This window comes from Choristoneura fumiferana, chromosome 17 (assembly GCF_025370935.1).
Source record: "Choristoneura fumiferana chromosome 17, NRCan_CFum_1, whole genome shotgun sequence".
Classification (NCBI taxonomy): domain Eukaryota; kingdom Metazoa; phylum Arthropoda; class Insecta; order Lepidoptera; family Tortricidae; genus Choristoneura; species Choristoneura fumiferana.
In genome coordinates, this window is record NC_133488.1 from 19152945 (window position 1) to 19173006 (window position 20062).

The following is a 20062-nucleotide window of genomic DNA, read 5'->3' on the forward strand; positions in this document are numbered from 1 at the left end:
GCGCATTTACCGACCACGGGTTTCATGACAAGCACATTAAGGTCGAGGGTTTTATTTGGGGGGGTTGCAACCAAGGTAGCCTGCATGTTTCGACACTGTTTACGCGCAAGTGTGATGAAAAAGCTTATAAACACCGCTATTGTATTTCATAATCATTCACGCTTACTGCTCTTATGCAGCTTCCGTATTACAGAATAATATTGTTTTGGTTATTTAGATGTAGGTGTGCCGCAAGTGTCACGGTCAGGGGATGTGGGCCGGGGAAACAGAGCGATGAAGACACTCGCACACACATTTGCATTGTTGTGGATATCTGGGGAAAATGTCTGTGCTAAAGTTGGGGCAAAATAATAAATCGAGTTTTTGGGTGAAAAAAAAACGCTTCGAGGAAATGGAAATGATGAGTGAGCATCCAGTCCTTACTGAACCGGCATGGGAATAGAGCCCAAACGAGAACAAACTATTTAAGGTTTTATAAATTGGCACGCCAAAAAAACGTACCTAAGTAGTCTTACTTTAAGTAGGGCATGATTGACAGGATACACTGAATACAGAAAGCGATATGATTGTAAATATACATGTCCCAGCGAAGAAAGAATTTTTAAGTACAAAACAGACCCCAAAGGATGAGTCTGTCTTTGTACTTAGCACTTTTTTGTGTATCATACATACTACATACATGTATACAAATATTTCCTTTTTTTTGTACAGTAAAAAATATCAACAAACAGCTGTAACACAAAATCCGTGGTAACCCTAAGACATAGTCATAGTCCATTCTCCATTGTACATTCAGCACACATCACAATTTCATTCAAATCAGCTGATTGCGGCGCAGGAGTTGCGCCACGCACCATAATGATGTATGGTGTAAATGGTGCAAGGCAGAAGGCAGCTAAGTCTGTGCGAAACTTATGCATTTTCTTTTTACACAATATAATTATTTTCATTTATGAAAGCTAGCATTACAAAGTTAGCTAAAATTGTATAGATTAAAAATAAAAATAAATTAGATAAAAAATTGCAGGGATGCATGTGGTCTCATAGTTAAAAATCTAAGTATAACGGCTTAATTTAATATCTACGTTCAGTGGAACTGTAAAATGCTACCACCGTTAAAAATATGAATCGGAAAGAAAAGAAAGAATGAAATCATTTATTCGTGACAAAGAACGAAATAACAAAAAATATATTAAAATTAATTAAAGTTACATTTCAGGCTAAGTAACCATTGAGCTTTTGGATTCGGAAGGCAGCTTAAAACTAAATCTGCGTGATCCATTTTAAATCTCGACAGTAAAGCGTTTACAAAACTTCAAACCCATCACAACACCTAAACTAACCGTGGGATCACCGCTAATTGCCACCAACACCACCACATCGCGACATTGTGCCACTTAGTCTCCGTTTACACCACGCAACTAACTTCATACATACATACATTGCGGCGTTCAATCGGTCACTCGTAGCTCGTCTGCTCCTCGGCCCCGCAATGAAATGCGTGACACGTGTAAATACAATTAGTCGTAGTGGCGACACCCATGTAAATTTGCTTGTGAAAGAGTCACACGTTGTACGCCAAATGACGCCAATGTCATGTTGGGCAAGGTACAGCGCGTGAGGTGAGAACTTTGGTTACAAACGATCTAACTGATGGGGATCGAATTTAGAAAAACACTCGTAAATGCCATTTGACAGAAGGAAAAAGTGACATCATCATCATATGAGCGGTAGGACGTCCCAAATTCCCCATGGACCTCCAGACAGTTCGGTTGGAAGCAGCGTGCGTTCACCGTGAACCCGCGTCTTTAACCAGGTCATCCTCCATCTCGTTGGTGCACGTCGTACGCTGCGCTTGTCGATCCGCGGCAAAAAAGGCAAAAGTCTGTTTACTGCTACAAAGTTGCAGATCAATTTTTGACTCATTCAATTTATTCTGACACACCATGTTACGCAATAAATTCGCGCGTTGATTTTAAAAAGTACCTACCTACCTCTAATCTGCCACGCAATACAGGTAAGTATTCTTATTTTAGTCCTAGGATTATTTGTATTTCTAATGCTAATCAGATGATCTGTCTAGACAAAGAAGCAAGTTTAAAACACCAGTTAAAAAAAACTAACTGCTACGCGGATGTCTTGTCGATTGACCTTAACTTTACACAAATTAGTTTAGAAGACGAATTCATATTAAAGCTCGTATATTATACTAATAGTATGTTAATTAGTTTTTTGTTGCTGACTATTGGTATGTTTGCTAACCTTGGAAATATTTAAGAATAGTTTTCTCTATAATTTACATTTTAACTCTGTTTTATTGAGGTGCAAAGTTTTACGTGGATATTAATATAAATACTGTCATGATATTTATGATACGAACAGGCCATCTATGAAGTTGAATAAGAGTGGCAAACATTAAAGCTAAAATTTTGTTTGCATAAATAAAAACTACGTAATCATGACAGAGTCAGCCATTTGGGCCATGCCATAAGGGCTATTTTAGATTGAAAATAGAATTAAGATTTTAAGTAGGTATTTAGTTTATATTTACGAATTTATTATAGAGTAGTCCAATCGAAAAAAAAACGAATTAGTTTACGTCCAAATTCGTGACTTGTATTTATTTCCGCATTTTCGCTACCTACCAGCAGGGTCCTAGAACCAGACACTGCTATAGCAATACTTTACATTAGAGAGATATCTCTCCAGGCAAATGTTATGCGTAAGGAGCAGTCCGAAAGAAGAGCGTCGAAAGTTGCATTTATGCGTCCTATTTGAGAAACTTCTATGGTCAGGCGCAGGTTGTTGTAGTTGTTCTTTGTCGTGACTAGATGGCGTTAGGTGTCACTACGCTACCAATTTACCTTGCCATTTCTTAGACCAGCAGTTGCAGTAGCAAACAGAATTATTTTTTCCCTACTTTGTGACAGACACTTTTGCCTGAAAACAATATGTCTAGGAGTGTCAATAATTCGAGAAGGGTAGGAAAATTTTACACCCCTACACGTAAAAGAACATAAAACTGACCCGTTATTGGCCCCTTCTCACCAAGTTCAGTCTAAATGTATACGAATATTTAACTGGTTCAGTACCTAAAGCTTTTTCATTCTAGCCTTCAAGAGACCTAGGTTAAATACATCTGTCTGAAAATACAAGTTGGGACGTTGGGATAGGGATGGGACGGGGATGGCACGGGAAGTGGTTGAGGATGGCATGTAGATGGTTTGGGGATTGGGATGAGGATGGGATAGGGATAGGGATGAGATGGGGATGGGGTTTGATGGGACGATTTATATTGCTTTCACAGATGTACGAGTAGATGGTACTAGCCTTATCTGTAGGACCTTTAAATTTTCTTAACAGTGTTCTCACCCCCATGTTTCTTTACAGTTACTTGGATTGGATGAACCTGCTGACTTACGACTACCACTCAGCCTTCGAGCCAGCTGTCAACCACCACGCGCCACTGTTCCCGCTCGAAGAACCCAACGAGTACAGCGTTGACAATGAGCTTAATATCGTAAGTACATGTGTTAAGCCAGGACGCGGCTCTAGTAGCGTTACAATGCGGCGCTCGATCTGTCACTAGTAACTTATTTGCCTGGAGGTTCCGTAATGTATTGATAATAGCATGATTTTTTGTCTTAATGGAAATCGATGGGTCGACATTTTAGGGCATCCTCGAAATAGGCTTTAATAGACCAGAGCCCCGCCTCACGCAGCGATGCTCTATGAGTAGACATGAAACAAGCACGTCCGTGCAAATTTGTGGAGGCTCTTAGGATCTTTGAGTCATTCCTAAATACGTAATTTAATTTTCCAGGACTACACCATCAAATATTACCTGGAAAATGGCGCGGACCGCGACAAGCTGGTGCTCGGCATTCCGACGTACGGCCGTTCGTATACACTGTTCAACGCTGATGCCGTGGAGATCGGGTCGCCGGCGGACGGGCCGGGAGAGCAAGGGGACGCCACCAGGGAGAAGGGGTACTTGGCGTATTACGAGGTAAGAGATACAATTCCCCTAATATAAATGCAAAAGTTATAGACGTTACATTTGGCACGGATGTCTTATATGCAAATGTTAATGAAATCCACGATGTAATTAAGGAATTAAAGAGTTGCTCCAGGTACTTAAATTACATATTCAGAAATACATAAGTGTTTTTGTTCAAAATGTATTGTCATCCAACTTACTCGTACATTATGTATGCCAAATTTCAACTCAATCCGAATATTAGAACTGAGTCAAATTGAACTAGCAAAATTGGTTGATTTGTACCTATTTCGATACAGACACGAGGACAGATCATCATCATCATCATCCCAGCCTATATACGTCCCACTTCTGGGCACAGGCCTCCTCTCAGAACAAGAGGGCTTGGGCCATAGTTCCCACGCGGGCCCAGTGCGGATTGGGAACTTCACACACACCATTGAATTGCTTCGCAGATTTGTGCAGGTTTCCTCACGATGTTTTCCTTCACCGCAAAGCTCGTGGTAAATTTCAAATGTAATTCCGCACATGAATTTCGAAAAACTCAGAGGTGCGAGCCGGGGTTTGAACCCACGACCCTCTGCTTGAGAGGCGATAGGTCAAACCACTAGGCCACCACGGCTTTTTTACGAGGACAGATAAAACCAAATAAATGTTTATGAAATAGTGCACGAGACAGCCTGAGGGCTACCAAAGCAACCCCTTACAGTCAACTTTTATAAAAGAGACAAAATAGAAGCAGATTAAAGCAAGTGGTGCAATTATTAATCTATAGGAGCTTTCAAAAAAAAACGAGGAGCCAAGAAATTTAATATTACATAATAAAACATTAATTTAATTATGTAAGTACTCAACATTATTAACTTTGAATTCCAGATTTGCGAAGCTCTAAAGAGCAAAAAGACTAAGCGCGCTATCAGTTCTGATGACGAAGAGTCTGATGAAGAATCGTCCGAGGAAGAAGCAGAAGACGAACCCTGGACTGTTGTGCACCCCAACCCGAGCGCTATGGGTCCCGTGGCGTACAAAGGGAACCAGTGGGTCGGCTATGACGATATTGATATCGTGCAGAAGAAGGCGGAGTATGTGGCTGAAAACGGATTAGGAGGTGAGATAGCTTTAAAAATACTTTTATGAAAAAAGAAAGACAGAAAGAAAATGTTTATTCGGCTAAATAATTAACATTGTCACAAAAAGTAACAATGAGGTACACAATAATGTTTTACTAAAGCCGAAAAGGCTGGAAGCCCAGCTAAGTAATAAATAAATAAAATACTTTTAAATGCTCCCTAAGTCGCTGTCGCTACACTCTTGAGAATGAGATCATGGTCGTCGCACGAGGAGTTGTAGTGAACCTACATGAAGACTTTTTTAGGAAAATAGTGTAGTGGTTTCTTGCCTTCCACGCCGCAGAGATCGCGGCGTGCAGTCGGGAAATATCCATTATAATAATAAATTCATTTATTTCGGGCAACTTGGCCCATACAATAAACACCTTACCGACTAACATACATATTTATAATCAATAATTATTTAAAACTAATTTGGTGACAAAACGGCGTGACCCCGTTGAGTCACCGTCCCCGACGTCGCATTCATCTGCGGCATGGTGCCCCGGAACCGCCGGAACACGACGTCTTTCGGCCAGAAGGCAGCACTCGCGATGGTCTCCAACAGCAGCCGCGGCACGCGCACCACAAACGAGCTGAAGTGCACGTAGTGGCGCGACTGCAGCTGGAACACCCTCATCGTGTATCCGCTCTTCCGGCGGATGCATTCCATTATATCTGTGACTTATGGACGACTGGAAAGGGAGGGCCCTCCCAGTAGATATTTAGGGTCTGTTTCACCATCCATTGATTAGTGTTAACTGACGGTAATTCTGGTCTGGTCTGGTCTGGTCTGTTCTATTCGAACAACACAAATAGAGACGGCATCACATTTAACCATCAGTTAACACTAATCAATGGATGGTGAAACAGCCCCTTAGTGTCAGACTCTCACCGGCTAAAAACCCCGCTTCACAACTCCAACTCACTTGAGCTTATTACGGGGAGGAGAAGCTTGGAGAGTTTTCTAATTTATTTATTATTTTTTAAACCGTTATATATTTCCTCTTCAGGCATCATGTTCTGGTCAATCGACAACGACGACTTCCGCGGTACCTGCCACGGCAAGCCTTACCCGCTCATCGAGGCAGCCAAGGAGACTTACATTTCCAAAATCGGGTAAGCTACAACTATAATTTTATGGCAAATACCTACCATCATCATCATTACCAAATCATTCAGTAATTTGACTATAGTGGTAGCTCGCGCTAGCATAGACTACGAACGTACAGGGGCATAAATATAATATCACAAGACGAAGAAGAGTATACGATATCACGCCAGTAACCATAAGGTGGATGTATACTTGTATTTGACACTAAGGTTGTATAGATAATAATAATAATTAATTTATTGTATGATTATGGAATACACGTTGGTGAAGTTATTACAAGTTTGATAGTGAGTCGCACATAATCATACAATAGCAGACACAAAATAAATACATGCTTAATTTCTATCTCAAATAAATAAGTGATTGCTTGGTCATGTTACAGAATAGATAATAGTACAAGTGTCATGTCAAAAATATGTATGCCCTCCACTGACTAATAGGTACAGACTGTCATCATTAACAACTATAGACGCTCATTGCACTATAAATAAATGAGAGGCCTTAGGCTAGAGTTTTTACGCAGACATAGCGCAAATCGGGAAACACATATGTCTTTGATTTGCTTTAAAGTTTTTATTCACGTAAATTCCAATTGTAATTTTGCCCATAAATCCCAAAACCCCAAAAAAGGGGGCCATGGATCAAACCATTGAAGCAAAACTGCGCAAAGAAACAAAATGAATCAAAACGATTTTTTTCTTACAGATCGACAGACAATGCAGTGGTAGAGAGACCCAAGTCATCAGGCTCGAGCAGCAGACGTCGCAACCGACCCACGACCAGCACGGCAAGACCAGCAGCCAAGTAAGCACACTCTCCATCCATTTACCCTTAAGACTACTTGCAAGCAATTAATAAACTTTATTATTAACCCTGGGTTATGCAAATCAGTTTCATACATTTTGACAATAATAAAATTAACCCCGGGTAACCTACTTCACTCTTGTGTTATACAAGGTGCATACAAATAATTTAATTAAAAGGTTGCCTGGTCGAGATCCCTTAAAAGGATAAGTTCGATTATACATATATCGCAATGTCTGTCAATTGTGCTTGTTACTTATTTTGTACAATAAAGAGTTTACATACATACACTATAATTATAACATCCACTGCAAATGTTTTTGCTGGACTTTTTAAAGAAATATTTACATAACTATACCTTGAACAAAGTTTGAGTTGTACCGCATCAAAGGCGTGACTAGACTGAGTCAAAAAATCCCAAGTATTCCCAAAAATTCCTCATAAGCTAAACTGAAAACGCTAACAATCTGGAAAAAATCATTGTGGTAGTATATAGGTATGACAAATTCAAAAGGAAATTAATCACAGCCCAGTGGGCTAACAGTCGATCAAAACTTAATATTGAATATTTGGCGCATATTACTACGAAGCTAATCACAATTTAAATCATCCACTTTGTCAGCGTGATTATTAGAAATACGCTCATGCCAAATTCGAACTTTCAAGTATGTGCTAAGAATCTTTTAACTATGATGCGGGGATAGATAGACGAACATTGCGAAACTAAAAAGTTCAGTTTTTATAATTTTGACTGCCTGGGGGAAAAGTAGGTACTCTATTTTGCACTATTCGTGGCAGGAATTCATTGTCTGCATGCGTGGTTTCAGGGCAAAGACGAACAACAGAAAAAGCGGCTCATCTAATGCAAAGGACACCACACCAACTTGGACCATCGCCACTCCGGAGCCGCCGACCACCCCCGACCCAGGAGCAGGTAACTTCTTACTTGAATCATAACCTCACACCTGCTACTTCAACCACAAAAGCGTCAGTCAATAACTTTATACGAACGAGAAAGTTGGTAAGGATGTTACTCGTTCATGCAAAACTTTTATAGATTTTGAGACACAAAAAGTTAACGAGTACTTAAAATACCTTTTGTACCAAAAATTTGCAGAGATAAAGTCGCAGATAGTAGCAATTATTATTCTTACTCGGAATATTAGCCATCTTCTAAATTTAATACTAAATCCATCCAGTCATTACATTAAGTGTATTATAAGAATTGCTCGTTTAAAGGTATTAGATAACAGAATCCGGATTCCTATATCAAAGGTTATGTGTAGGTATGTAAAATTTCATCAAAAAATATTGAAGGTGTAAATCATATAGGCCTTAGTGTTTTACACACTTGGAAACAATCGTTTTCAGCATTACTTTCTGTCACACGGCTTTAGATGAGGGTAGAAAGAAATACCGAATGTGATCGCGAATATCAGCGCGTTAGACAATACGCCGCCTCAGAAGTGACTTTACCAATGAACTCTTTTTTTATTTTATGAATCTTTTTTTACAGACTTCAAGTGCAAGGACGAAGGTTTTTTCCAGCATCCGCGAGACTGCAAGAAGTACTTCTGGTGCCTTGACTCTGGACCCTCCAACCTCGGCATCGTGGCTCATCAATTCACCTGTCCTTCCGGTAAGATCATTCACCAAATTTTGTTCTTTTTCTTTAACGGCCAGCAATACGCTTAATAGTACATTACTGTAGACGCCTGGAAGTAAGGTCGCATCCCTATCCGGCGTCGCTACGCTCGGCCCCTTGCTGTCTGCCTGTGCTTTTCTCAAACATGACATGAAATAAAAAATAAATAAAAAAAAAACAAGAAATTAAGCTGGCGGGACGCTAGTCTCGCAGCTATGTTGTGTGGCTGCTGGAGCGGCAGCTGCGGGCGGTGGTGCTGGCGGCGGGCGCGCGCCGTGCCGCAGCTCGCGTTGCAACAAGACGGTCGCATTGCCGGCCGAGGACGGGAAATTTGTATGAAATCTCTTATCAGGCCGCTAGAGTGACCGCGCGCAGGCAGGCGAGCCGCAGCGCCTGCAGCGCGATACTTCCCGGCCTATTATTTGTAACACAACGTCAATATTTTTCATGTCATGTTTGAGAAAAGAGTTTTTTTAGTCTTTCATTATCCAAATAACTTAAATATCAACATTGGAATTTCCTACCGGAGCCTAAGTTCCTTGAACGTTATATAACTTGATCGTCACATATAAATTTTATCTATCTATCCTATACGCACGTCATTTTTCTGCTTAATTTTTCAAAAACTTTCTTCTCACCAACACTGTTTTAAGGACGTCTAGAACAACTCTTCCGCGACGAAGCTGTGGTAGCTTAGTGGTTTAACCCATAGCCTGAAGCAGAGGGTTGTGCACACACCACCGAAATTCAATGGTATATGTGTATTGGATCTTCAATCCGCACTACGCCTGCGTAGAAAATATGGTCCAAGCCAAAAGGAGGCCTGCAGTGGGACGCGATTAGGCCAAGATAATGAATATAACTTCAAAAACTCACTGATTTTTGAAAATATAAGTCAGCACAAAACTCAAAATTATAACCTGGACTCTCCATGTTCCAGGTCTATTCTTCAACAAGGCAGCAGACTCCTGCGACTTCGCCCGCAATGTGCTCTGTAAGATCCCAAGCAGCACCACAGCCGCCCCCACCACAAAAGCTGCCTCCACCACCACTACCACTAGGAAGCCCGTTAAGCTGAGCACTAAGAGCTCAGTACTGTTTAGGACCACTAGTACCACAACTACGGCTCAACCAGAGGTACTAAATCATTTTTATCTATAACTTTTCCAATTTATAAAAGTTGAAAAACCCATTTCAAAGTTCAATATCTCAAAAACAGTTGAACCGAGGTTATTGAAAAATACCACCAAACCCGCCAATTCATAAATAAACCACCACAAAATAAGAAATACCGCAAGCCATAAAAACAACCGCGTCGAAATCGATCCACCCGTTTGAGAGCTACACCAAAGACAGAGAGACTTTGGCGTCAAATTTATAACAACCCTCGTTTTAACTAGCCTCTACTCACGGCTTTGCACACGTAAACCATTAGATCTAGGAGTCAAATTAAAGTTCTTGGATTTTGCAATAATTTCCATGAGAATTCTGAAACGCTGCCTTAATCCTAGCGGTTGAAATTTTGCGATTCTATCCTGAATTTAGGGTTTTTTTTTAAATCTGACATTATATTTTTAGCAAAAATTAACACTGAATTTATATAATTACCTTGCTTTTCCTTTGATTTTCAGGCAGAATATGAGGATGATGTGGAAGACTCAGTAGATGTGGATGCCGAAGACCCGAAGGTCTTAAAGGAGTTGATTGATTTGATCAAGAAAGTCGGTAAGTATTCAACATGTTTCCGATGTTATTGATACTACGTTTTGTAAGCTTTATTACTTAACTTACCATGCCAGCATATTGCGTCTTACGTTTGCTATAACCACAGACTTTATGGGTGGTTAGTAGATTTCCTAATAAATATACTAACATACATATTCTTCGAGCTATGTCGGTGACTTTAGTTTTTCGGGAATTTCATTTTGGATTTTGTCATGCAAAAGAAAGGGAAGGGAAGTGCCGACCACGAACCGGAAGACGAAACGTTGGCAGGTCTTCCACTAGATGGAGTGACGACGTCGTGAAAGTTGCAGGCAACCGATACACGCAAGTGGCTAGTTGTCATTAATAATTGTGGCATTTTAAGGTACCTTAAGGCCTTTGTTCAGCAGTGGACGTCTTCCGGCTGATGATGATGATGAGAACTATTTTTTTAAAAAAAACTAATTGTCTTTTGAGCTATTCTTATAACGTCGATATTTTTCTTCCATTCTCAGGAGGGGTGGAACAATTAGAAAAACAGTTGCACTTGTCAGACTCCAGCTCGGATGGAGCCATCACGACAACACCATCGAGCTTCAACAAGAACCTGTATAAGAAAGTGCTGGAACGTACCATCGCTAGGTCCAAGTAAGTTCTAAAAGTACCTGGTGGATTTAAAAAGAGGGAGAAAATTAAATTACCACCAAAAATATTTGGGCCCACCAAGTTTTACTAAATTACCAGCAAAAAGTATTGGGTATTAAGCCCTCAATTTTCGTGGTTACATTTTGTTTTGAATGGGCTGTAACTATAATTAGATGATATTTTCGATATTTTTTTTTAGACGTCCTGTTGTACTTCTACTAGATAACCTCGAAAGCCACGTAAATCAAATAAAATAAACGCTCGAATTTACTATTGTGTTTAAAATTTTGGTTGCTATTCCCTGTTAATGGATTATAAAAAAGTTTACTGTATCAATATACCACCAAAATTGTTTCTATCTATTTACAGGTCATCTATTACCTAGCTTTTTTATTTGTGTGTTGCGGCGTTCAATAAAGATTATTTGTATTCAATTATATTTATTGTACCTACTTATATTTTCAGGCAAGGAAGTAATAATATTTTCGAAAGCGGCCAGAGCAGGCAAAGAGGACCACAGAACGCGGGGCTAGCGGCGACTGCTGACAACGACAAGTTGCTCAGAAAGGATAGGCCACAGTAAGTTATCCCACTTCTTAGAATTCAGAAAGCACTAAGTTTTGTCACGTTACGGATCTTCAATGTTCTTTTCCATTGCCATCGAAGGGATCATCTAATTACATCACACATTTAAGAGTGGAGGTAAGGTCAAGCGGTTTGTGACACAGGAATTTATAGATGGAATTTACATTAAAGTTTTTAATGGGATAAAATATTCCAAATCCAATTTACAGTAGGTACCCGGCCATAAAGATTGCACATCGGTAATTGGAAAAAGACTCGGCTAATTTCGGCTTCGTAGAATGTTGTCACACACTACTTATGTGACGTTTGTCAGTCGTTGTACAGGTGCAATAGAGTACGGACGCATTTAGATGAAAATATATAATAAAGAGTTGTTGAAACTCCCCCAAAACTTCAAATTGTCCGATGGCATCTTTAGGAAAAAGAGGTAGCTATCCTTTTTCTAGTAGTTGCAACAACTCTCTATAGATATCCAAAGTTTATACGCCATTAATTTGACGTAAACTAATTAAGTCCATAAAGGTGCAGTATTTATTTGATGTAAAACGTCACTTAATAAATACGATGATTGATGGACGGTCGTCAGTGTTCGGAAATACTCGTAAACAGCCAGTTGGCTTTTTCCGAAGACCGATCTGCAATTTTTATCGCAGGGTATTGTATATCACCTCCGGCCTCCTCCAATTTATATACATCTCACTGCTGCCGCTGTGTACAGACCTCCTTTCAAAATGAGAGGTAGTAATTGTAATTCTCACTTGCTTCGCAATTGGTTTCCTTGCAATGATTTCCTTCGCCGTTGAACTCTTGGTGAATTTCGAAAAATTCGATGTTGGGAACCCGGGTTTGAACCCACAATGCTCTGCTTTAGATGCTGTAGTGTCAAATTACTTGGCTACCACAAAACTGTTATAACACCTATAAATTATATCATCAAGGTACACGACCATAAACCGCGCCCGAGCGTCTACCACGGAAGAGCCGGTCGAGTCCGAGGAAGAGATAGAGGTACGGCCGAGCCGCGCGCGCGCCGTCGACCCGGAAACCAAAGTCGCCACCACGGCCAAACCACTGCAGTACGTCAATATCCGACGGGCCAGGCCCAGCGTGTCCACTTCTGACACTGCTGACGATACAGCTTCCAGGTAACTAGATAGATTTAGATGTAGGATACATTGATTGACCCAAGTAACTACGTTCCTCAATACTCAATACCTGATTGCACATAATGCTTTTAGAGGTAGTATGATATATTTAACTAGGAGATCACTCAAGTACCTATGTACCCTGTTGGACGCAGCAAATTAAATGTTAAGTACAGAATTAACACTAGTTTATTATATTAATTGTCATCAGTCAAATCATTGCTTGATTATTAGTTACTAATTGATTATCCCGCTAATATTATAAATGCGAATGTTTGTTAGTATGTTTATTTGTTTGTTTGTTACCTCATCACGTCTAAACCGCTGAACGGATTTAGTTGAAATTCGGTAAACAGATAGTTTGACTCCCGGGGAAGGATATAGAATAATTTTATCCTGGAAAATTGCATAGTTCCCGCGGGACAGCAATAAATGAATTCTACGTGGACGGAGGCGCGGGCAACTGCTAGTTAGTAATTAATTCTTTATTAATTATTCATTAAGATGCACTTTTTAAACTTTTGTTAGCAAGTTACACAAAATATTTCTAATTTATTTTCAGGAACGCGCTATTTGAACGTCCCGCATCGTTCGTGGCCGTATCAGACACGCCAGAGTCCCTGGACATCCAGAGCGCCCGTCGCGAGAACATACCCGAATACGTCACCATCCGAAGACAGCGACCAACTACCGAGGAAACTACCACTGCACAGTAAGAAGCAACTCAAATCTTAATTATTACTTACTCAATTTATTTTGTTACCACTGTAATTTTCCACTGCGGGGCAAAAGCCTCTCGCTCATTCTCTCCGTCTTTCATCCTTTTTCTTCTTTCGTTAATGCCAGTTCATGAAAGTAGTATACAAATTTGACTTTTGAAAAACATGTCAGATGGCCCATGCTCTGCTCTTCCCTCAGGACTGATTCAGAAACCTGACATTTTTATTTTTTGTCACAACAGGTACCAACTTCCAGATCCTGAAGAGGAATCTCAGGAAACGATCTTAGAAAAAGAAATATCTTCTCCATCGTTATTATCGCAACCACAATACACGTCTATAGTAAGGTCTCGCTCCACCACCTCCCCTCCCTCGGAAGAACCTGACACCCCAGAACCCACTACCGTCCTTTCAGTTCAAATTTCATCCCTGTTAAACTCCCCCGAAGCTGAAACTTCCCCCGAGCCGATATCAACGACAGAGATTACTGAACCACCGACTACGACCACGACGACCACTACGACTGCGGCGCCTTCAAGCGCTTCCACCAGGCGCACCATACTCCGCCGCCGAGGATCCACCACCACCCCCACATCTACAGCGGTGCCATCGACCACCCAGGTGAGTTCCAGGAATTATACTTTCGTACGCCGCCGTCGGCCTGTAGCCAGACCCAACGAAATCACATCGGACTCGGACGAAACTGCTGAACTCAATAGAAAAATTAGATCCACTACACCCGATAGCAGGGAAATTAACGGTGCCAGGGCTGCCGGAGAAGTCAGGCCAATCAGGAGATTTAGGAGTAGGTTACAGTCTTCTACCGATGATTCGATTCCCGCTGAAGCGTCCACTATTCCGAGAGGACAGTTCCGCCCTCACTTAGAACAAGATGAGATAATTTCGTTAACTCCTGTAGATTTTAACTCTGACGATGAAACTCCCACGTTCGTGTCTAGACAAAGTTTCACCTCGAGACGGTTTCGAGGCAGAACTTCGACAACTCTAGCTGACAGAGCTCAGGACAGTGAAGTGTCTGCAGCTACACTTGATGTTAGGCGTCCAAGCTTTTTGTCAAGAGGTCGAGGCAGGTTCACAGTAAGTTCCACGACTGAAGGTTTAGAATTCAGCACGAGTGAAGCAACAGTCGCACCGCGACGCCCGGCATTCGCGAGATTTACACCACGGCCATTTTCAAGATCAACAACACCGGCTACAACGGCTGACGATGACACTGAGGAAAACGTTGATGAAATTGTTACTAAGAAAACGCCACCAAAATTCTCATTTACCAGACTAAGACCGTCGTCATCAACTGCTGAACCTATAGTCCAGGCTCAAAGGGTATCTTTTCCTTCTCGACAATCATCAACTCAACAAACTTTGACTAGTGATGTTGATGAAGAAGAACAAGATAAAAACGAAGATATCACTTTATCCGAAAGTGCAATAGAAGAAAAAGAACACGAGGATCTTGACGCAAACGAAGAAGAAGAAGAAACAAGTGATACCCCTAAAGGTCGAATAGTTATCAAAAGGTTGAGAACACCTTCCAGTTCTACAGCTGAAAGTACTGTTTCGACAGAAACTATTCCAATAAATGATTTAGGTAAAAGAAAGTTCAGGGTAATAAGACGTAGACCCACATCTACTCCTGCTTCTGAGGTGTCTCATGAATCTGCTACTGAACCCTCTACGCCTATTACGCCAAGAAATAAAATCCGTAAAGTTATTCGGAAGAAGATTAAGCCAGCCGAAGATGAACCAGGGATAATTGCCAAATCAATAGACTCACTCAATTCATTTAACCAAGATACATCAACGGAAATACTCACTAACTATGGTGAAAAAACGAGACCTTCGCTTACTTCGTCTTTCACAGAGGCACCAATAATAACCACTCGATTACCAAAAAAAGAAGCAATAGCAGAAGTCATAGACAATAATAAAGAAGACGAGTATTCTGAAAAAGAAGAAGAAAAAATCAACGAAGAAGTTACGACTGAAAATCAACAAACAGGTCAAAGTTATACTAAGGAAGAAACTCCAGAAGAAGTTTCTAGTGATAACACAAACAAACCAGACGTATTATTGGAGACCAGTCAAAAAGCTATTGACCTATCGGAAAATGATAGCCAGCCGTCAATTGAACCATCAAGTGAATCTCCAACTACTGAAGTAGAAGAACCCTCCCCAGAAACAACTACTACAAGCACAACTCCATTGACGTCGCCATCATCAAGGTCAAGAGCACCTTACAGGCCAGCAAAAAGGATATTTACTTCCACAACGGAATCTTCATCACCACTCAGTAGTAGAACGTTTAGCAGAAAATTCAACCCTGGTGTTTACACTAGCCCGGCTACGGTCGATAGAGACACAATAAAGCCTAGTTCGAGAAGACCATTTCCCTCAAGGACGTTTACCAGACGTCCATTTTCTACATCTACCACAACTCCAGAACCTGAAGATGAAGAATTTTCTGAAGAAATTCTTGACGTAGAACCAGAAGAAGAACTGGTGTTAGTTCCACCTAGTAAATTATTTACAAGGAAACCTGATCTCAACGACGATGATTTCCAAGATTCTGAGGAAGCGTTAGACGATGAGACTTCAGAAGAGGATAAGCCCACAACGACTTCAAAAAAACCATACAAACCCCGGGTAGTCAACTCCAATACATTTAGAACGTCAACTTCCACAACTGAGTTACCTAAACGATTTGGCACCTCACAGAATAGAACATCCATATACAATAGATCAAGTCCTAATAAACCTGTAGATCCAAAGTCAAAACGAGTGCAAAATGTGCCAACAGGATACAACAGACCGGTCACATTACCGGCAACTGAAACTGAAACTGAAACTGCTAAAAGTGAATCATCTGAAACAACAAATGACGTCACTGAGGAATCGACCTCAACAAATGCTTCTACTGATTTTGATATGAGTACAGGTGGAGATGATTATTTGTCAATGACCGAAATTTCTGGAACAACTTTAACAGACATTGCTGAAACTCTTTCAACAAACACTATTCAATATGAAACTGCTACTGAAGAAATGGAAATCGACAATAACAGTGATGATTTCTTAGAATATACCGAACAAACAACAAACTATCCTAGTACTCATGATACTACATTTGACGCACAAACTGAAACAGAAAATATTCATCAAGATACAGAAGGTACCACAAAATCAATTCTCGAAACGACAATTGCATCTACAGCTGCACCAATCATAAAAACACAATTTGACAAACTGTTCTCTGTTAGTAGAGTAGTTGAGGTGTCATCAAAACTAGATAAGCATAGATTAAACAAAAATAATGAATCTCGGCTTATTGAAGAAGGTAAGATTATGATTGAAAAGAAACCTATGGTCGATAAAATTGGAGAAGTGAGCCGGTTTAGCCTAATCAAAATTGTAGAAGATGAAATCCCTATTTATTTGACTAAATATGGGCACATCTACCCTGTAGAAAATCCACCAGATAACCCGATACGAATCGACGAAGGACGCAATGCCAGAGCATTAAGCAATTTTGCTGAAGGACCTAGGGAGAACTTAGTAGCTTCCGAGAGTATCAACGAAGCTTATAGGCATGTAACTAAAGAGGCAAATAAACCTAGCAACGATATTCCTAAACACAGAGTTGAGCACATTCAGAGTGATGATTTTTTGAGTTATATTAACGATGATAAAAAATTGGATAAAAGCAGCGAAAATGCGTACCCCCAATGGCAGTTTGTTCCAGCAGCATATGAAAATGAACAAAATAAGGCGGCCAAGAGCTTTGAAATAATCACTCCTCGTAGCATGCTCACTAATCCATCTACATTACCTTTAGAAGCGCTATTTAAAACTGAAAATCCAAAGATGGCTAAAAAAATAAGCGATGAAAAGGGATCTCAACCTTTTGTCGTTTACTCGGCGTCGGTTCCTACACAAAATGAAGAAGCAAACATAGTAAAAGTAGAAGTATTAAAACCTGAGGTGGGACGTAGCATAGTGACATTTGCGAAGGGCCAAGAATTTCAAGGAGCGTCAGTGGATCATTCGACAATACAGTATCCGATTAACATTACCATTTTGCCGAAAACATCTACAACATCATCTGCTACCACAACTGTATTAACGACGTCAACAGAAAAAACGAATACTAGCCCAATTATAGAGCTTTTGACAACACAACCCACTACAGTAACAACTGAAACTGAAGTAACTACAACAGAAATACCGTCAACGACAGAGACGATGCCTGAAGAAGTCACCACGGTAAAAATATCTCCCTTAGACTCAAAGCGCAAATTCGCTTTCCCGAGAAGACCTATCATCAAACCCTCCAACTTGACAAGAGTTAACCCAGTACCTCGAACTTCCAAAAAGATTAACGCCACCGTAGTTACAAATATTCTAAAATCCAATAAAACATCCGGTTTTAACCCAAGCAATTCCCGATTTACTGCCAACAGAGCTCAAAACGTCCCCGTAGATTTTAGAAAAAAAGGGAATACACCAAAAGTTGCTCCTAAAGTTGCAGCAAGAAACATTACCACTGAAGCTCCAAGAACGACGACCGAAAGAAAGCTCTATTTTAAACCCATCAGGCCAAACTTGCGGCCAGCTTTCGTGCCAAGAAAAAGTACAACTGCTAAGGTCAGTGGGGATACCTAATGGGACTGTCTAACCATAGTTTTAGACTAGTGCATGTGGTTCCAGTTGCCTGACTTCTCTGGCCATAGTAACCCGATGACTGATTTTAATAGATAACCTTAAACTCTCCAATCCTCAGAGCATGTCTGCCCGAGTCCGATGGTTGTAAGGGTTAATAATTCCACCCCAACAAGGCTTGTCATACAAGTATCTGCAATTATTGGCTCATGTTTTTGTATATATATGTAGAACTTTGGAAACTGACAGTTTCGTTGTAGTCATATTTTTAGAGATTCATAGCTTTAAATTAGGTTTATGGAAGTTTTTCTATACCAAAAAATGTATATTATAATGTGTTAGTTTGTTTTGGTATAACAAAGGCTTTCAGTTACAAATTGTCGTAGGTTATATTGTATTGTAGTTATTTAATATTTTATAACAATATTAATATTGACTAAACGTTACCAGTTATTTAAATTTAAAATGTACATAGGTACCCACTCGAAATATAGAAAAGGGATTGTATCGCGGATGTGTATATTGTACTGTAACATTCCAAAAGAGTAAAACGTTTGTAATAAAGTATTAGTAAAAAAATATGTTATTTTTCGTATTTGGAAATATTATGTCATGTTATTATACCCAATTGCACCTATCCAAATAGTTTCCTTTATGTTGGCTTTTTGTGCTCGATGCTTCGAAAGCTTTTAGTTTTAATGTTGTTCACTTATATGTGCTAGTGTAGCTTAATTCTGATTGGTCGTGCTTTCTGAAGATTGGAGAAATTACCAAAGGTAAGTGAATTATTAATATTTCGTTCGATTCTGGATATTTATAGCTAAATATAAATTTCAATGTTCAAAAAACGTGCCTCATAATGTGTCATTCTGTACGTAAACTATTATTTTTCTAACTAATTATTCGAGGCATCTAACGATAGCTCTTAACGGCTTATTGTCCTTTTTTATCGACTATCAAAACAATGACTAAAGATTTTCATAAAGACAATTCAAGCGTATTAGAGATTTTTTCCCATAATGTAAAATTGAAGTCATTGTTATATGTTCGTTTTCAGTTTTTGCAATATTTTGTTAAATTATGTATTAACTAGGGTGTGAAAATTCTGAAGGTTGGGCTAGAAACAATGAAAAAGTCGTTATCTTATTTAAATATTTAATTGTTTTAGTTTAAACACTCATTCATAACATAGAAATCGTATAAGTAGTTTACAAGCAATATTATCAAACAACTCGAATAATTTATTACTATACATCGTATTCTGCCATTACAGCAATGACAAATCAGCAATTATATTACATATTCTTAAAGTTAATGATAAAATCCAACTAGAAGTGCTTCCGCAATCCGCAATTTATCTTAAACATTAATCAAACATACATTAATTAATGGCAAAAACCAGCATTTAAAATCTTCACATTGTACAAGAATTCTCTGGCAAATTTCTTAACGCTACGTACATATGAAAGTTGCTTTTGCTTACTTTATCATTACCAGAAACGTTAGAGTATGACTTTCCACTACGCCGTTCATGTGCGGATGTTGCACGTTAGCTCCTAGAGGGCGTGGTGGGTGAACATTACGTAATGCGTGTGGCTTTCTGGTTCTCTGGTCTAAAGACAGATTATGTTATTATGATAATCAACGTCGCATGATAGTAAAACCAGTCAATCGTAACATTTATAGATACTTATCAATTTTATTCTATATAATCATAAAAGTTAGTAATGAGATAAGGTTAAGATTTATTTATTTCTCAAAAAGATAACAATCACTTATAATGAGATATTAGTAACACTAATAATTTGATTAAACTATTCGCAAATGAGCATACAATAGCAAGTTGAGGGGATTCTTAAACTAAGACAGGTAGCAGGCAATCATAACAGGTTCGAGAATAAATAATATAAAAATT

At 39.6% G+C, this 20062-nt stretch overlaps 1 protein-coding gene across 2 annotated transcripts in view; it reads left to right on the top strand.

Moving 5' to 3' along the window:
* The first annotated feature begins 3395 nt into the window (after nucleotides 1–3395).
* Nucleotides 3396–20062, top strand: part of LOC141436784 (uncharacterized) — a 63554-nt gene continuing 46887 nt past the window's right edge. Inside the window, exons 1-14 of one of the 2 annotated variants that reach the window (XM_074099831.1) lie at nucleotides 3396–3520; nucleotides 3824–4009; nucleotides 4877–5108; nucleotides 6123–6228; nucleotides 6929–7027; nucleotides 7855–7961; nucleotides 8544–8666; nucleotides 9613–9809; nucleotides 10304–10397; nucleotides 10892–11024; nucleotides 11487–11600; nucleotides 12545–12751; nucleotides 13314–13463; nucleotides 13713–14091. In XM_074099831.1, the coding sequence (XP_073955932.1) occupies nucleotides 3404–3520; nucleotides 3824–4009; nucleotides 4877–5108; nucleotides 6123–6228; nucleotides 6929–7027; nucleotides 7855–7961; nucleotides 8544–8666; nucleotides 9613–9809; nucleotides 10304–10397; nucleotides 10892–11024; nucleotides 11487–11600; nucleotides 12545–12751; nucleotides 13314–13463; nucleotides 13713–14091 (2244 nt within the window). In that variant the 5' untranslated portion in view covers nucleotides 3396–3403. Of the gene's footprint in view, nucleotides 3521–3823; nucleotides 4010–4876; nucleotides 5109–6122; nucleotides 6229–6928; nucleotides 7028–7854; nucleotides 7962–8543; nucleotides 8667–9612; nucleotides 9810–10303; nucleotides 10398–10891; nucleotides 11025–11486; nucleotides 11601–12544; nucleotides 12752–13313; nucleotides 13464–13712; nucleotides 18719–20062 lie in introns of those variants that run through there. The other variant, XM_074099829.1, reaches the window with a different exon arrangement.